Source organism: Dipodomys spectabilis, unplaced genomic scaffold, assembly GCF_019054845.1.
Source record: "Dipodomys spectabilis isolate Male_0828 unplaced genomic scaffold, ASM1905484v1 ptg000365l, whole genome shotgun sequence".
Taxonomy (NCBI): Eukaryota; Metazoa; Chordata; class Mammalia; order Rodentia; family Heteromyidae; genus Dipodomys; species Dipodomys spectabilis.
In genome coordinates, this window is record NW_024871042.1 from 5669244 (window position 1) to 5685478 (window position 16235).

General features: G+C 42.2%; 1 protein-coding gene across 1 annotated transcript in view; it reads left to right on the forward strand.

Moving 5' to 3' along the window:
- Window positions 1-16235, forward strand: part of Cfap61 (cilia and flagella associated protein 61) — a 237419-nt gene that overhangs the window by 211043 nt on the left and 10141 nt on the right. Inside the window, exon 25 of the mRNA XM_042666424.1 lies at window positions 10057-10147. Coding sequence (XP_042522358.1) covers window positions 10057-10147 — 91 coding nt within the window. The remainder of the gene's footprint in view (window positions 1-10056; window positions 10148-16235) is intronic.

Here is a 16235-nt window from a genome sequence, read left to right on the forward strand (position 1 = left end):
TGCCAGGGCCTGGGTGCTGTCCCTGAACTCTTTTGCTCAAGGCTAACACTCTGCCACTGGAAGCTGTAGTGCTGCTTCCATTTTTTTTTTGTTTTTGTTTTGAGTGGTTAATTGGAAACAAGAGTCTCATGGGGACTTTTCTGCCCTGGCCAGCTTTTAATCTCAGTCCTTAGATCCCAGCCCCCTGAGTAGCTAGGATTACAGGCGTGAGCCAACTGCGCCCCACTTGAACAACATTCTTACATAACCCTCATATAGTTGTCAGAATTTTGAAATAACTTTATTACCACAAAACTTTGGGTCTTTAACCAATTAAGTTTTGCTCACTGTCGTACTATTCTAAGATCTGATCCAGGAATCCATTCAGCTTACTGTCATGTCTCCACAGTCTCCAATGGGGGAGTCACTCCACCTTCTCTTCCCATGACATCACTTTTTTAAACAATTATTTTGTGCTGGTCCTGGAGCTTGAACTCAGGGCCTGGACACTGTCCCTGAGCTTTTTTTGCTCAAAGCTAACATTTTACCACTTGAGACACAGCCCTGCTTCTGGCTTTTGGGCAGCTAAGTGGAGCTAACAGTCTCAAGAACTGTCCAGCCTGATTGGTGTGGAAATGCAATACTCACATCTCAGTTTCCTAGTAGCTAGGATGACCAGTGTTGCTACCAATGCCTGGCTGGAATTAACTTGAAAAACTCACTATTACACCTAGATGCAAATTCTTGCACTTCTTTGGAACAAAGATAATAATTTTTGCAATTATTTAAGCAAACTCCAACATCCTGAGGATCTTTCCCACCCCTCTTGTGAGACTGAGAAGAAGGCAGGTAGAAAGGAAGGCCCAGAAAATAGCAGTTGCTTGTCACAGAAGCATGGGTGACAAGTCCGAATTAGGAAACAAGAGGCAGATCAGAAATGAGAAGAAAGAACTAAAAAGAGAGTTATGGAGATTTAGAAATCTCTAGCTTAGAAGAGGATGAGGAAGATACAAGAGGAGATCATGGTACTTGTACGTTTACATACTGTGGTAATGGAAATTACAAGATAGCATCATGGTGGTTGTATAAAAATACCACAGTGGGGCTGGGAAGGTGGCTCAGTGGTAGAGCGCTTGCCTTGCATGCATGAGGCCCTGGATTCGATTCCTCAGCACCATATAAACAAAAAGAAAAAAAAAAGCCAGAAGTGGTGCTGTGGCTCAAGTGGTAGAGTGCTAGCCTTGAGCTGAAGAGCTGAGGGACAGCGCCCAAGCCCAGAGTTCAGGCCCCACAACCGGACCCAAAAAAAAAAAAATTAAAAAAAAAAAAATACCACAGTGTGGTCATGGTGTAGGTTACAAGAGGAGATTGTGGTAGTTGTACTTTTATACACTGTGGCCATGAAATCATTTTTGAAAAATATCAATCAGTAATCCTGTAGATTATCTGCCAGTTGAGTTTGTCTGCCATTTCCTTGTTCTTTCCATGTTGTAAACATTTTGGCAGGAACCATAGGAAGGAGGTGTCCTCCTGGGGAATTTTCTATCAGGAGACCCCTGAGGCTCTTACCCCAGGGTGACACAGTTGACCCCCAGCAACTGTGGTCACTTTGCCAGAAAAAGATTGCAGGCTGCTCCCCCAGATATATGCTAATTTTACATTTGTAATTAGTGATACCTTGAGACTATGAAAACAGCCTCTTTCTCATGATTTCTTTTTTTGTCCACCAGTATGAGCATTCATTGACAATTCTTTGTTTGATTATTACTGTGGCATTTGCCAAATAGATTTTTTTTCCTAATATGATTTCTACATTTATTACTCCACATTCTATAATTTTTAAAAAAAACTTACCTCTTTATTCGTTTGTATTCTTCCCCTTTATTCATTTATTTATACCAGTGTGGACTTCAGGGTTTTTGTGCTGGTCCCTGGGCTATAATCTATTATACTCATTAATTGAGTATAATAATAAATGCATTAATTGAGATTTTAGGCTTGAGATGGGAGTGTAGCTCAGTGGTAGAGCACTTGCCTAGCATGCATAGGGCTCTGGCTTCCACCTCTAGCCCAGAAAGGAGTGGAAAACCATACTTGATTTTCAGAGCCCATATCATAAGAGTAACAAGAAAGGTGGAGGAACAGTAGTAATTTCTCATCCTAAACAATTTTCATGAAAAATAATAACACATTGATTTAAAAATCCTGTTATATACTAGAATTCTTTTAAATGTTACTTAACAATTTTAAACAAGTCTTACAAAAAGTGTGTATATATTCAGTATTGATAAATATTCCTACTCTTTAGATTTGTAAAGAGCAACTAATCTAGACAGGAATAATAAGGTGAGAACAATCTCCGCTTATGAGATTTGCTAGTTCTTGAAGTCAAGGTCTCACAAAAGGGCATTCCTCCTTGCGCCTTTGTCCCTGGGAGTCTTCAAGGGGTTCTGTGTGCATAGACACATTTTTTTCTTTTCCTACAGAAAAACAGATAGGAAATGCACAGGACTAAATCAGGGCTGAGTGGCCGTGCGACCTAATGTTAGCCTGGGCTGTGTTCTCTGCAGCCTAATTACAGGGAAATGGCTGTGCTTTCTATGACAAGAGGAAGAGAGGGGCTGGGAAGGGAGGCCAGAGCTCTAAGAGCCTCCCTTTGCCAACCTTGCCTCAGACTATTAGCCCTGAACTTACGTAGCAGCAAATCAATGTAAATAGCTGGGCAACTTCCAGAGCACTTGATTTATTGTACAAATTCTATTAATGCAGCCTCTAATAAACCCAAGATGTGCAAAGAAATCCCACAAATGGGATAAAAGGGAAGATAGCGCTGAATCTCAGCATTATCCCCCAGCTGCTAAACCCTGCCAGGCAAAGTGGATGGGCAGGTAACTTAATGGAGGTTCCTAGTGCACAGAAGTAAAGGCAGAACTCTTGTGCATGAGCAGAAAGCTGCTTTACTCTTCCAGTCAGAGCCAAATCCAGACCGCTTGAGCTTTGGCATTCCCAGTACTTACTCCAATTCACTTTCCTTGAGCCCTCTCCATGCACTCTGGAAACACTGGTTCGTCTATCTGGGTTTAATCAGCTTTTCTAACAAGGTAAGCAGGCAGAAAGCAAAGAAAGAATGCCACTTTGACAGTTTGTATTGAACTTTCACCAACACAAAATGAAAAAAAAAAAAAGGCCTCAGTTTAATGGCTCCCATATAATTGTCACTTAATGTCCACTAATGCCTTAGTGCAGGACAACTTCTTGAAGATCTGTCATAATGTCCTTATTTTTATTGCTGAAACTGCAAGTAATTTATGTGGACACCCTTGAATGAAAGAAAAGCAGCCACTAGGGAGGAAAACTTCAATTACGCCCCAAAAAACTTTTTTTTAGCAAATAGTGTTTAGTCTCCAATTCATGCCAGTAAGGATCTGAAGCATCTTACACAAATCAGTGCAGCAGGATATTAAAGCATTACCACAGTAATAGCTGTTCATATGCTGCCCTTGCCCTGGGCCAAGCAGAAAGCCAAATTTGGATTTGTGCCTCCCTGAATTCTGGTAGTAAGACTTCCAAGTGAGGGCCGTCATTGTCACCCATTATGCAACCAAAACAAGCCAGAAGTTAAAGACAGCTAGCTAAAAAGTGACACAGAGATGTCCAGTAAATGTAGAACAGCAACATGGAGACGAGTTGAAGTGGATGGCCCTCCTTTAAACACCAGCTCTTCTAGGCTAAACTCAGGCAGAAGAACGCACCATCAAACTGGTTCACATATTTGACTTTGAGTTCCTTGCTCAGGGTAGGCAAGAGCCCTCCCATTGAGGTATAACCCCCTCCCCGAGTCCCACTGTTTGTTTGAAGCTACAGGATTTTTTATTGTAAAGGCGATGTACAGAGGGGTTACAGTTACGTAAGTAATGAGAACATTTCTTTTTGAACTATGTCACCCCTCCCTTCTCAGTTTTTCCCTCCCAGCCCCCTTATCTCCAAGTTGTAAAGTTCAATTCCAACTGTGTCTAGTGAGTGAATTGCTTCACCATTGGTCCCACCATTTCTACTACAGTTATCTTAAACATTTCTGTCATTGTAATGAAGCCTAACCCTAGCTAATGTAAGCAATACTAAGAAGACTGGGGTGATTAAGATTACTAGAAAGGCTCAGAAATGAGCACAAGAAGTGATATCTGGCTGTGCCATCATTCAGCATTAACCTCAAGGCAGTTACACAGCCTTCGGGTTGAGACCCAGCTTATCTGCTCTTGGCAGGATGACCTGAGGTAAGTAATCTAACAGCTTGCCTTCCATTTCTCCCTATGTAAAATGGACCAGCAAATCCTATGTTAGGGGATTGGAAGAATGAGGTAATTCTCTGAAGTTATTTACACGAGTGGCTGTGGGCTCGTGTCCACAGAGAAACACAGCCTCAAGATGGACCCGTCCCCACAGGGGTGTGACCAATGGATTGGTGGCTGTCAAGACATCCTAGACAGAGCAACCATGCTTCTTACTCATCATGGACTCATTTCAGTACTAACTAGAGAAAACAAGCACACCAAATGAGTGGTTTCCTAAGTACTGCTTAGGTCACAGCAAAAAGTATTTTACTTTCTTGAAAAATCAAATTTATGTAAAGAAAAGTTTGGAAGTAATCAGTGACACAGTCACGCAGAGAACAAGGGGTTCCTAGAAGACGGAAGCGTGCTGGACAGGAGCCCGGAGAGGCAGACCTAAAGATGCAGCTGCTAAAAGAGCCGAGGTCAAGATGACCACAACTGCACTCCTAGCTGAGTGCCTCCCGGACCTCGGGCCTTCCTCAAGTGTCCCCTCAGGGTCTCGAGTTGTCCTAGCACTGGCCTCTTCCCCACTCAAGGTATGTCCTCCTGGAGTGGGAGACCACACCTACACACCGTGCCTTCAGTGTCCAGCATACTCCCCGACACATACACACAGTGGCTATGGCTGAGCAAAGAATGGCTCCCTAGGTCTTCCCTCCTCCAAACCATTTCATATCTGTTAAGTCATCAGTTCTAGAAGACACAAAAGGAAGAAAAAAAAAAAAGACAAGTCTTCATAGAAATGCAATAGATCGGGAATAAATATTCATGGAGGGATGGAGAGAGGTAGCAAAGAAGAAAGAACCAGAAGAGAACAGGCACTGGAAATAAAGAGGATTTAGAACAGTGTCATTGGGCTTATGAGGATCGATGCTGGATGACAGATGAAAAATAGGACAGAGGACATGGGACAAGATGGTTCCAGAAAACACATTGACAACCCTGCCTCCGTTTCACCCAATCCTTAGACTTGGAAATACAGGTGCCTGCCCTGGCCCCTGTGGGTAAGCGATGCCAGCCCACTGGTGATGGAATAAGGACCCCCAGGGGCCGCCCCAGCAACTGAGGCAATTGCTGCTATGTAAGAGGAGGACTAGCACTGCCTAATCTGGATCTTAAAGAAAATGCTTGAAATACAAATGGCCAAAGCAAAGCCTCCCGTGGGGCACGCCTGGCCATTGGAGGTCTGTGTGCTGTGATGAGGCTTATCACCTCTCCCTTCTGTGCAGCCAATGTAAAGGCAGCAGGAACAGGAGGTTTCCTAGGGGACAGACAAGGCCTCCCAGCCCCACTTTGTCCCGAGGGGATGGACTAGGTGGAGACTCTCTACTGACAGTGACTACAAGTGTGCATGAGAAACCTCCACCTGCTGCTGTGAATCGCACATGCTGATATATCAGAAGGACGTGTTCAAGCCAGAGCAGCCTTCTCTATGGAAGCCTGCAGGCTACCTCAGACGCAGCTCCTACCAGGAGAAAGGGCAACAGCTGTGAGTGCAGCTGGGATCCTTTTAAGGGCTCTGATAGCAAAAACTGGCTATTCTCACCTTAACAGAAAGACTTAAAAAAACTTAAAAACAAAGTGTTTTTTCTCATCCACTCATCTTTGCACATTATAGCAATTTCCAAGTGATTTTGGATATGAAATATAGCCTTGTTTCCCTGCTGTCTCCTCTCTGATTTATATACTAGATTTTAGAATGAGATTCAATCATCTACCAATGCCCTTTGTCCTCTTGTCTTTCCAGAAAGATGTGTTTTTTGTTTTGTTTATGGGTGTGGGTACCGGGGTTTGGCTTTATCACTCAAGGCTGACACATAGATCAACTTCTGAATTCTTGGTGGTCAATTGGAGATAAGAGTCTCAACAGACTTTCTTGCCATTGCTGGCTACAAACTGCAATCCTCAGATCTCAGCCTCCTGAGTAGCTAGGATTACAGGGGTGAGCCACCAGGGCTCAGTGTGTGCTGGACTTTTTATCATCCGCTTTATAATCGAGCCCTATGGACCATAAATGTTTACCTTTGTTCTACCAGGTGACACTTCCTCGGACTTCTTCGAACTAAGTGTATGATTGGCAAAAGTGATGGAGGAATTTAAGTCGTTCCATATAGAGCAAGCCAGGCATGGGCAAAAGGAAGAGAGACAATACTGTCTTCTACTAGGTCCTGGAGACTGAATAAGGTTTTTTGACACACCCCTTGCCATAATGGGAGAACAAATCAAGACTATTCCATCCATCACCACCATGTTCTTGTCTTTCCTAAAGACTTCTAGGTAGCCAACTAAGAAGGCCAGTGATTCCATCTAGTCTTCCTTTTTTGAACATGACCTGGGAAAGAAGTATGCTTTATTTTTTAATTTGCAATATACATGGCAATATCAATTCCCCCCAAACTCCTCAGTCAGCACTATAGCCTCCACCATGGCCCTTGCTGGCCATGGGGGCAGAGAGGCTTGCGAGCGCAAACAGCCTCCAGCTCACCAGAGTTCAACTTAGCACTTTTTCACTTGCTGATTGTGCACATTTGGTAGAACCAATACTTCCAGTTTCCAGGTTTGAGCCTTTCTTGGGCTGGTTTGACCTCCCTCTTAATGGCCTGGCAAAAGCCCAGGCAGCCTCAAAAATCATGACAAGAAACAACCCACACTGCAGAGTGCTGTGATGTTAATCTGGGAGGCTCAGGAGAGTAGGTGGATTTAATCTATATTCTACTTCGGGTCTTTTCAACCTTTGACATGTTTAGTCAGATGTGGCCCCATTGTGGAGCATTAGCAGCTATAGTTAAGCTGCTTCGTTCATTCCACTGAGAATGGGAAAAAAGGAAAAACCAGAAGTCATTCTGTTTTTTCTGGTTTCTGGAAAACTCCTTAACATCATTGGGAAATGACCCCCATTCAACTCCTGGTGTTATAATCAGTTGCAAAATGAGTTTGGTTAAATTCAGAGCTTTCTTATTGTTATGATTATAGGACCCTGCAGGGTCCCAGCCCCCTTTATGCCTTCTTACCCACCCACCCTATGCTGGGTGGCACAGCTGCACTAAAACTTACCTTGGAGAAAATGGATGGTCCTAGAACAAATCATGTTAAGTGAAGTAAGCCAAGCTTAGAAAGACAGAGTATAGCACTGGGAAGGTGGCTCGGTGGTAGAGCGCTTGCCTTGCATGTCTAAGGCCCTGGGTTTGATTCCTCAGCACCACATAAGCAAAAAAGAAAAAAGCCGGAAGTGGTGCTGTGGCTCAAGTGGTAGAGCACTAGCCTTGAGCTGAAGAGCTGAGGGATAGCGCCCAGACCCAGAGTTCAGCCCCACAACCGGACCCAAAAAAAAAAAAAAAAGAGTATATTTGGAAGCTACATCTAATATAGACTGGAAGATGGTAAAATATATAGGACTTAGGCGTTCACACAGTGAGACCAAAGAAGGGTATTCTTAGTGGAAGAACACTAAGGTACAATATCTGTATGCACAAAATATATATCAAAATGAACTCCAGGAATTGGAAACCAGAGGTTTTTCTTTGTTACTATTTCTGTTTATTCTTTTTGTCTTGTTTGTTCATCGATCTGTCTTTGTGAGAGTAAGTACGGGGGCACAGAAATGGAGGGACAAAGGGCAAACAAATGCAGCAATGGTACTCACTAGATATGATGTTGAAAATAAACTACACGACTTGTAGGTAAGGATAGGAGGGAAAATATGGACAAGAGGCAGGGAAGGGGTGACATTATCTAAAAAGAAATGTAAGTAACTATTACCCCTCTGTACATCACCTTTATCATAACAATTTAAATTTGGAGAGGAAGGAGCAGCAGCCTGAGGCTGCCTAGGAGCATTGGCCCCAGGGCTGGCCCTGGGCAGGTGCTGTGGAGACCCAGAGTCACACCATGTTACAGTTTTGCCACCCATATTCTACATTTAGGCGGGACCATTCAGAGCTAAGCAGCACAGAATGCATACATTGCAACGCGAATGCATTTACTCATTCAGCGATCAGTCACACATGGCTTTAGTTGTTACATGCAAGTGCTTAGCTGGATGCCATAGCTGTGGCCAGATCCCTCCACCCATCCATCCATCACCTCTCTAAATTCATCTAGCCTCTGCCCCCCTTTATGGATTTCCACCCAGCCTCCCTGAATGATCCCGACATATTCCTGCCTCTGGATATTTGCACCCGATTTCCCTGACAGAAAAGTTTTCCCCTAGGTATTCAAGTGGCTTGCAGTCTTCCTTCCCTTGGGTCTGTGCTCACTAGGTCACTGCCTCAGGACTGAGCCTCCATTACCCTCTCCTTCCCCAACACTTACCCCCCCCCCCCCACCCGTCCTCCTCCAATCACAGTTTATTCTAAGTGTCCCAGGACCTAGCATGCTATGTATTGCTCAGTCATCTCAGGAACAGAAGCTCCCTGGTGGCAGGGATGATGTCTACTTCAGTCCCTGCCCTGCTTCCACCAGTAGCCAGTATGGAATAAGCAATATGGAAATTAAGGGCGGATGAGCAAGGTAGGCAACGAACTTGGAAATTTAGGTCATATTCCATTCAAGTGACTAGCGGATGGCCAAGAACCCAAACACAGATCAGCACAGATTTTGCCATTATATTCACCTTCTACTAACTCCATGGTCCTTCAGAGTTTTTATTCTTTGCTTAAAGGATAAAAGGTCTCACCTGCATGGGGCACCATTTTTTTCCTCCTGTGTGCACATGTGTGGTATCCATGAACAATACCCAGAGCGGCAGACTCCCATCCACAAATGAAGCCCACATAATCAAAGTGACTTAGACCCCAGAGAAGTTAACTTCCCTGTTGCAAGACATCTAGCATTCAAATAAAGTGAAAGTTAAAATACTAGCACTGCACCGGTGGCTCACGCCTGCAATCCTCGCTACTTAGGAGGCTGAGATCTGAGGATCACAGTTCAAAGCCAGCCTGGGCAAGTCTGTGAGACTCTTATCTCCAATAAACCACTAGAAAACCAGAAGTGGTGCTGTGGCTCAAGCTGTAGAGCGCTTGCCTTGAGCTGAAGAGCTGAGGGATAGCGCCCAAGCCCAGAGTTCAAGCCCCAGGACGGACCAAAACAAAAAACACTAGTCACTGTTCTTGGTAATTTCAAGAAGACATCCAATTTTTAGCTATTGCCTATGAATAATGAATAGTAAAATGGTTCTTTGTGTAAAATGGCATTTATTCAGTTTTTAGTGAAAAGTTAGCAAAAAGAAACACCAAAAGAGAGCTTCCCTGAGAGATTCAATTAAGCATTGGGCACAACGGTGCAAAGCCCATGTTGCAACACTGAGGTGGCCTGTTTTTCTGGTCATTATTAATCCAGAAACCTTAATGATGAGCAACATTTGCGTTATTGTCTCCCCAAATTTAATTTGTTATGCAGCAGTTCAGTTAATCCTGCAATCTGTTTTTCTCAAACGAGGGCAGATAATGGAGACACCGTTCTTTACAAATCTTCAGGCTTTTAAATTCTGATAAAATCAGGATTCTTCACTGGGTCTTGCCCCAGCTCTGAATTAAACCACTTTAAATGTAATTACAGAACCTGGCCTTACATCAGGAACATCCATTTAAAAAATTGATTGGCTAGCCTGTTCCACGAGGCATTTTATGAGCAAACGATTGCAATGGGGCCAGAACTGTAATTTATCAAGGCAAAAAAAGCAGGTAAATACTTTATTAGTGGTAATGAGAGGGTTGCCATCTAACTGAATCTCTTCTTCCCTCACCAGCTACTTCACGGAGTCGTGGTGCCTGGCCCTATTCCACGATCGTTTTATTGATCTCAGGAAAGAGTTACGCCAAATCTTAGTCTCCAAGGAGGTATGAGTAATTAATGGATATGTGGATTATTTCTTGCAAATTATAAGCAGTTGATAAGCTATTGATCATTTGGACTTCCCTCTACATTTCCATTTTATGGTTTTACTTTATAAACCAATGGTACTTAGTGTTATCAGTCTATGGAGAATATAAGCTTGGATGGTGATATTTCAGAAAAGTGATTTTCCTTAAATTTGATGAGAAGGACCTTTCCTTTCCTTTTTTTTTTTTCCTTTTTCTTTTTACAGGTAAGCTCTGTTTTTTGTGATTAGCTACCATTGATGGCTGAAACTTGGGTAGGAGTTGTATTTTGTTGCCCTCAAGAATGACTATCACATTCCTTCGGTTTCTGTCTATACTGGACAGCCATTCACTGAATACTTCAAAAACTATGAAGAAGCCAGGCACCAAGGCTCATGCCTATATCCTAGTGACTCAGGAAGCTGAGACTTTGAGGATCAAAGTTTGAAGCCAAACCAGGCAGAAAAGTCTTTGGGAATCTACCGCCAAAATAACTATCAAAAAGCTAAGCTGGAAGCATGGCTCAAGTGGTAGAGCACCAGCCTAGCAAACACAGTACCACCAAAATATAAAAAGTTTTAAAAATGTAAAGAGAAGTCATCCAGAGGGCCAAAACTCCTTTTATAAATGAAACTTCTTAAAGTGATACAGAATCAGCTGCAAGTCAGAATGTATCCCAAAGGCTCCATACTGAGACAGAAGTTTGACAGTGCTGTATAAATAAGGAGGCATTAGTGAAAGTTTAAATTATGTCTAACAATATTCCTTAGCTGAGCTGTGAAAAGTTAGTATCTGTGCCTCGAGAGATGTAGATGATCCATCCTGGCTCTGCCTTGAATCACGCAAACAAGGGCTGGGGCTTTGGTGAGTTTCCACTTCATTTCACTGAATAAAGGGGCAATTCCTATGTCCCCATTGTCCCCTCCAGTGGAGAGCAGGCACAATCTTGTAGATTCTGTGGTGGAGGCTGACACATTGAGGATCTCAGGTAGAGATCCCAAACTCAGTCCTCACTACATGTCAGCTCCAGCACCACCTCAGTAGAATAGAATTCTCTGAGGTGGATGGAGCCACCACCATGATCACCTTGACCTTACAAATGAAGAAATTGAAGATGGAAAGATAGACCCTAAGCCATATAGGCCAGAGCAGTCTCAGTGCCTTCACTACAACACCCTACCTTTCCCGTATAGACTCTAGGACCCAAGATGGAAAATGTTAAACAATTTACTAACCCAAAATGGAGATTGGGAAACATAATTTTAAAGTTTAAACCCAGATGACATGCTTTAGGATCAACACCGGTAAAAACCCAGCAGGAGAATATAAACGAGGGAAGAACTTTCATTACAGAATTGAATTTCCTGCTGAGCCTGGAGCCTTTGGGATGTGTACCTAATTTCCAGTTAATTCAGTATCACTGTGAGGAAGAAGCAGAGTGATCAAATGCAAAAGTCAGACACTGCTTAAGTCATTGACACTGAAACACGCATACTTACACCCCTCAAAAAATCAAGTCCCTTTGTAGAATGGTGCATAGCTTTTGCTTAGAACCCACATGCATCTTCTTGCATACTTTACATCATTTATATCTAGATTACTTCTGATGCCCAGTACAATGTCAACACTATGTAAATAGATGTAATGCTGTGTTGTTTAGGGAATAATGACAAGAAAAAAAATCTGTGCATGTTTAGTACAGAAACAGTTTTTTCCCAAAATATTTTTGACCCATGGTTGGTTAAATCTTTAATAGCATAACCTGTAGATATGAAGGTTGTCATTGTTAAAGGTGATACAGATCAGAAAGGTACCTGCACTGGAGGGGCAGAAATCAGTTCTGGTTGAAACCTGAGCCATAACTGTAACCCTGGTGCTTACTGTATTCTGCTCAACTCCTTCGTCACCTCCCTTCCTCTAAAGCTGTGATCTACCTGTACTGCTGACCCTCTCACGCCCCCCATTAGTAAAGATCTATCTCTTTCCTAGTGACCTGTGAAAACTTTTATCTGGCTAGGCCCCAGTGGCTCACTCATGTAATCCTAGCTACTCAGGAGGCAGAGATTTGGGGATCGCTGTTCAAAGCCAGCTTGGGCAGGAAAATCTGTGAGACTCTCATCTCCAATTAACCACCAAAAACCCAAAAGTGGGACTGTTGTAGAGGGCTAGCCTTGAACAAGAAAGCTAAGGGACAGCGTCCTGGCCCTGAGTTCAAGATCTAGGACTGGCACCAATTAATTAATTGATTGATTCTGTCTAAATCCTTTTTAGCTCCAGATCTAAACTCCTCAGGTAGAATTTTACACGCAGAACTAAAGGATTTTAGGATGTACAAAGTGGTTTGTTGTTGCATGAACAAGAACACTATTTCCAGAATATACTAGAAGCCAAAAGGTTTATGAGAACTGTCACTTTACTTTCTGTAATGAAATTTAATTTGCTAATTTTCTAGGGGTTCCAAAGAAGGAAAGAGGGAAGGGCGAGAAGGCAGAGTACAGGGGGCTTGTAGGCAGTGAAACGATCCTGCGTGTGATGCTGATGGATACGTTCTGATGCCCAGTGTACTGTCACTGCTCTGTAAACAGATGTTGTACTAAGTTCTTTAGAGATTCATGTCAACAGCTAGGGGATGCACAGAATACACCCCATTGGAACACTGCAGTTATAGTAATTCATAGTAATAGTGAGGTATAAAGGCCATCAGTTGTTTGAAAAAAAAATTCTTTCCTTGCACCTTTCCAAGTAAACTGCCAAAGCCAATGGGCATACATCAGTTTGGATGGCAGCTTCCAGTTTTATCCATGAGCTGGCATTTGCTGAGGTTAGTTTGCTGTGAATGAGCTCCTTGTGGGCAGGGGCTGTAGTCATCTGCCAGAAGCACAGTGAAGGCTCCCCAAACATTCTCGTGGGTTTTCAAGATTTCTAGAAAGCAAAACCTCCAGAAAGGGAAAAAAAATTCTGATTTCAGCATTGCCACTTGGCACAAGGACAGTCATGTAGCTGTAGCCACGTAGCCCAGGCAGTGTATCTGCCGTGAGTCAAGCTGGACCATCCAGCATGGCTTTGTCAGCTCCCTGGATCCTTGTGGTACCATTTAAGATTCTGGTGACAGGAAAATAAGTGTAGCCTGCACTAAAGAATAGCAATAATTCCTTGGGCAGCAGTGGCTCATGCGTGTAAATCTCAGCTACTCAGGAGGCTGAGATCTGAGGATCATATTTGAAAGCCAACCCAGACAGGAAAATCTATGAAACTCATATCTCTAATTAATCACCAAAAAAATCCAGAAGTGGAGCTATGGCTCAAAGTAGTAAAGCGCTAGCTTGAGCAAAAAAACTCAGGGACTGCACCCAGACCCTAAATTCAAGCCCAGGGACTACCAGACCAGCACAAAAAAAGGGAGGGGGTGATAGCAGGGAAAATCTGGGAGAGAGCAAAGGAAAGAATTGGTCAAAAAGAAATGTACTCATTGCCAAACTTACGAAATGATAACCCCTTTGTATATCACATTAATAAAAAAGCAATAATTCTATAGTTGCTAAGCTACAAAGAAAGCCTACAGAATGGGAAAAGATATTTGCCAACTATACATCTGGGCCTAATATACAAAGAGCTCAAGAAGCTAAACTCAACAACCCAATTGGCAAAAGAGCTAACTAGAAACTTCTCACAACAATAACAAACACATGAATAAATACATAACATCACCGGACATAAAGAAAATACAAATTGAAACAACATAGAAATTTTTATCTCACCCTAGTAAGACTGGACAGCTTCAAGACTACAAACAACAAACACTGGCAAGGATGTGGGGAAAAAGGAATCCTGTCACAATGTTAATGGCCATGTAAACTAGGGCAATCACTTTGGAACACAGTCTGAGGATTCTTTAAAAAAAAAAAAACTAATAGAACTATCCTATGATCCAGCAATACCATTCTGGGCATTGATTCAAAATATTACAAGTCAGGATACAGTAAAGACACTTGCATATACATATTTTAAAATGTTACTAATTTGAGGGATGGATGGGACTGGGAACGATGGATTAAAACAATGATACTGATTAAGATGCGTTGTATTCTGACTTGATCTGAAACCCCTTTGTACAACTTAAAATACTTAAAAGAACAGCAATAGTTCCTTCTATCAAATATTGAGCTAATGTGACCCATTTCACTTTGTTTTCTACCTTGTTTCAGAAAAGCATAGAAATCAAACTATTAGTTGAACTTCCAGAACCTGTAGAGAAAAGAACTAAGAAAGATGGTCATCTGTGGCTATTATTAGAAGTCATTTCTAATCTATGTATCATTTGTTTAAAAACAAACCCTTATTGTAAGACATCTGACATTTCTCTGTAGAGAAGTCAGAGAGGAACAGACTATAATTTTACTGGGATTATCTTTTAGGGCGATTATATTTTAGCTATAAAATATGAATCACTGACCACTGTGACATTTTGTGTGGTTAACACTACCCTTTAAGGAATATAATGACAATTATAAATATATGGACAACTAACAACACTATCCTGAAATATATGAAGCAAAAGTTGACAAATAGTGTGAAGTAAGAATTGAAGGACTGGGATGTAGTTCAATGGCAAAAATGCTTATCTAGCAATTACAATGTGCTGGGTTTGATCTCTAGTACCAAAAAAGAAAAAAAGACCAAAAAGAAAAAAAATGGATATTTTAGTATCCCATCTTCAATAGGATAGCCCCCTGGGTGAGCTTGTAAACTTGTATATATTGGGTAATATACAAACATATTAACTTAAATACAGTAGAACTTAATACAGGAAGAACTTAAATAGTCTAACGCCTTAGAAAGGCAAAGCCCAAGTTCAACAAGTTCGAGCTTTTTTTTGGCCGGTCGTAGGGCCTGAACTCTGGGTCTGGGCACTGTCACTCAGCTCTTCAGCTCAAGGCTAGCGCTCTACCACTTGAGCCACAGCACCACTTCTGGCTTTTTCTGCTTATGTGGTGCTGAGGAATAGAACCCAGGGTCTCATGAATGCAAGGCAAATGCTCTACCACTAAGTCACCTTCCCAGCGCCATCAAGAAGTCTTTATCATGTCCCAATGGAGTCACAGCTGAATTCTTTAAGACCTTTTAAAAAAAACTAACACCAGTACTTGAATTTTTCCATGACATAGGAAGGAAGGAACATAACCAAACTCATTCTGTGAAGCCAGCATTACACTTCTCCCCAAACAAAGCGGGTAAGAGAGGAAAAAAGAGAGCTATAGACGCATGAGCCCCAGTGCCTCACGCCTGTAACCCTAGCTACTCAGGAGGCTGAGATCTCAGGATTGCTATTCAAAGCCAGCCCGGGCAGGAAGGTCCATGAGACTCTTTTCTGCAATAAACTACTCAGAAAAAGCCAGAAGTGGCACTGTGGCTCAAATAGTAGAACACTGGCCTTGAGAAAAAGAAGCTCAGTGTCAGAGTTCAGGCCCTGAGTTCAAACCCCAAGAGTGGCAAAAAAGATTAACATAGATGCAAAGCTAATAAAATACTTGCTAACTGAATTCAACAACTAATCAAAAGAATCACTCACTATGATCAAGTCAGTTTCATCCCTGAAATGCAAAGCTGGTTCAATATATGTAAATCAATAAACATATTATACCACATTAACAGAGCCAAAGACAAGAATCACAGTGTCATCTCAATACAGAAGAAGCCTTTGATAACATCCATCATCCGTTTATGATAAAAGCTCTGGAGAAGCTAGAATAGAAGACCAAACCTCAACAAAATAAAGGCTATGACAAACCTACAGCCACTAAATGATGAAAAACTAAAACCATTTCCTCTAAAGGCACAGCAAGAATGTCCACTTTCTCTACTCCTTTTCAATACTAAACTTCCAAGACAGAGAAATAGGGCAAGAGAAAGGCATAAAAGGGATCCAAATAAAGAAGTCAGTATCACTGTCAGCAAATGATATATCTAAAAGACCCTACAGACTCCACTCCCAAGCTTCTGGAGCAGGATGATTCACAATTAGCCTATAAAAAACAGTTGCTTTCTATATACCCACAGTGTGCAGCAG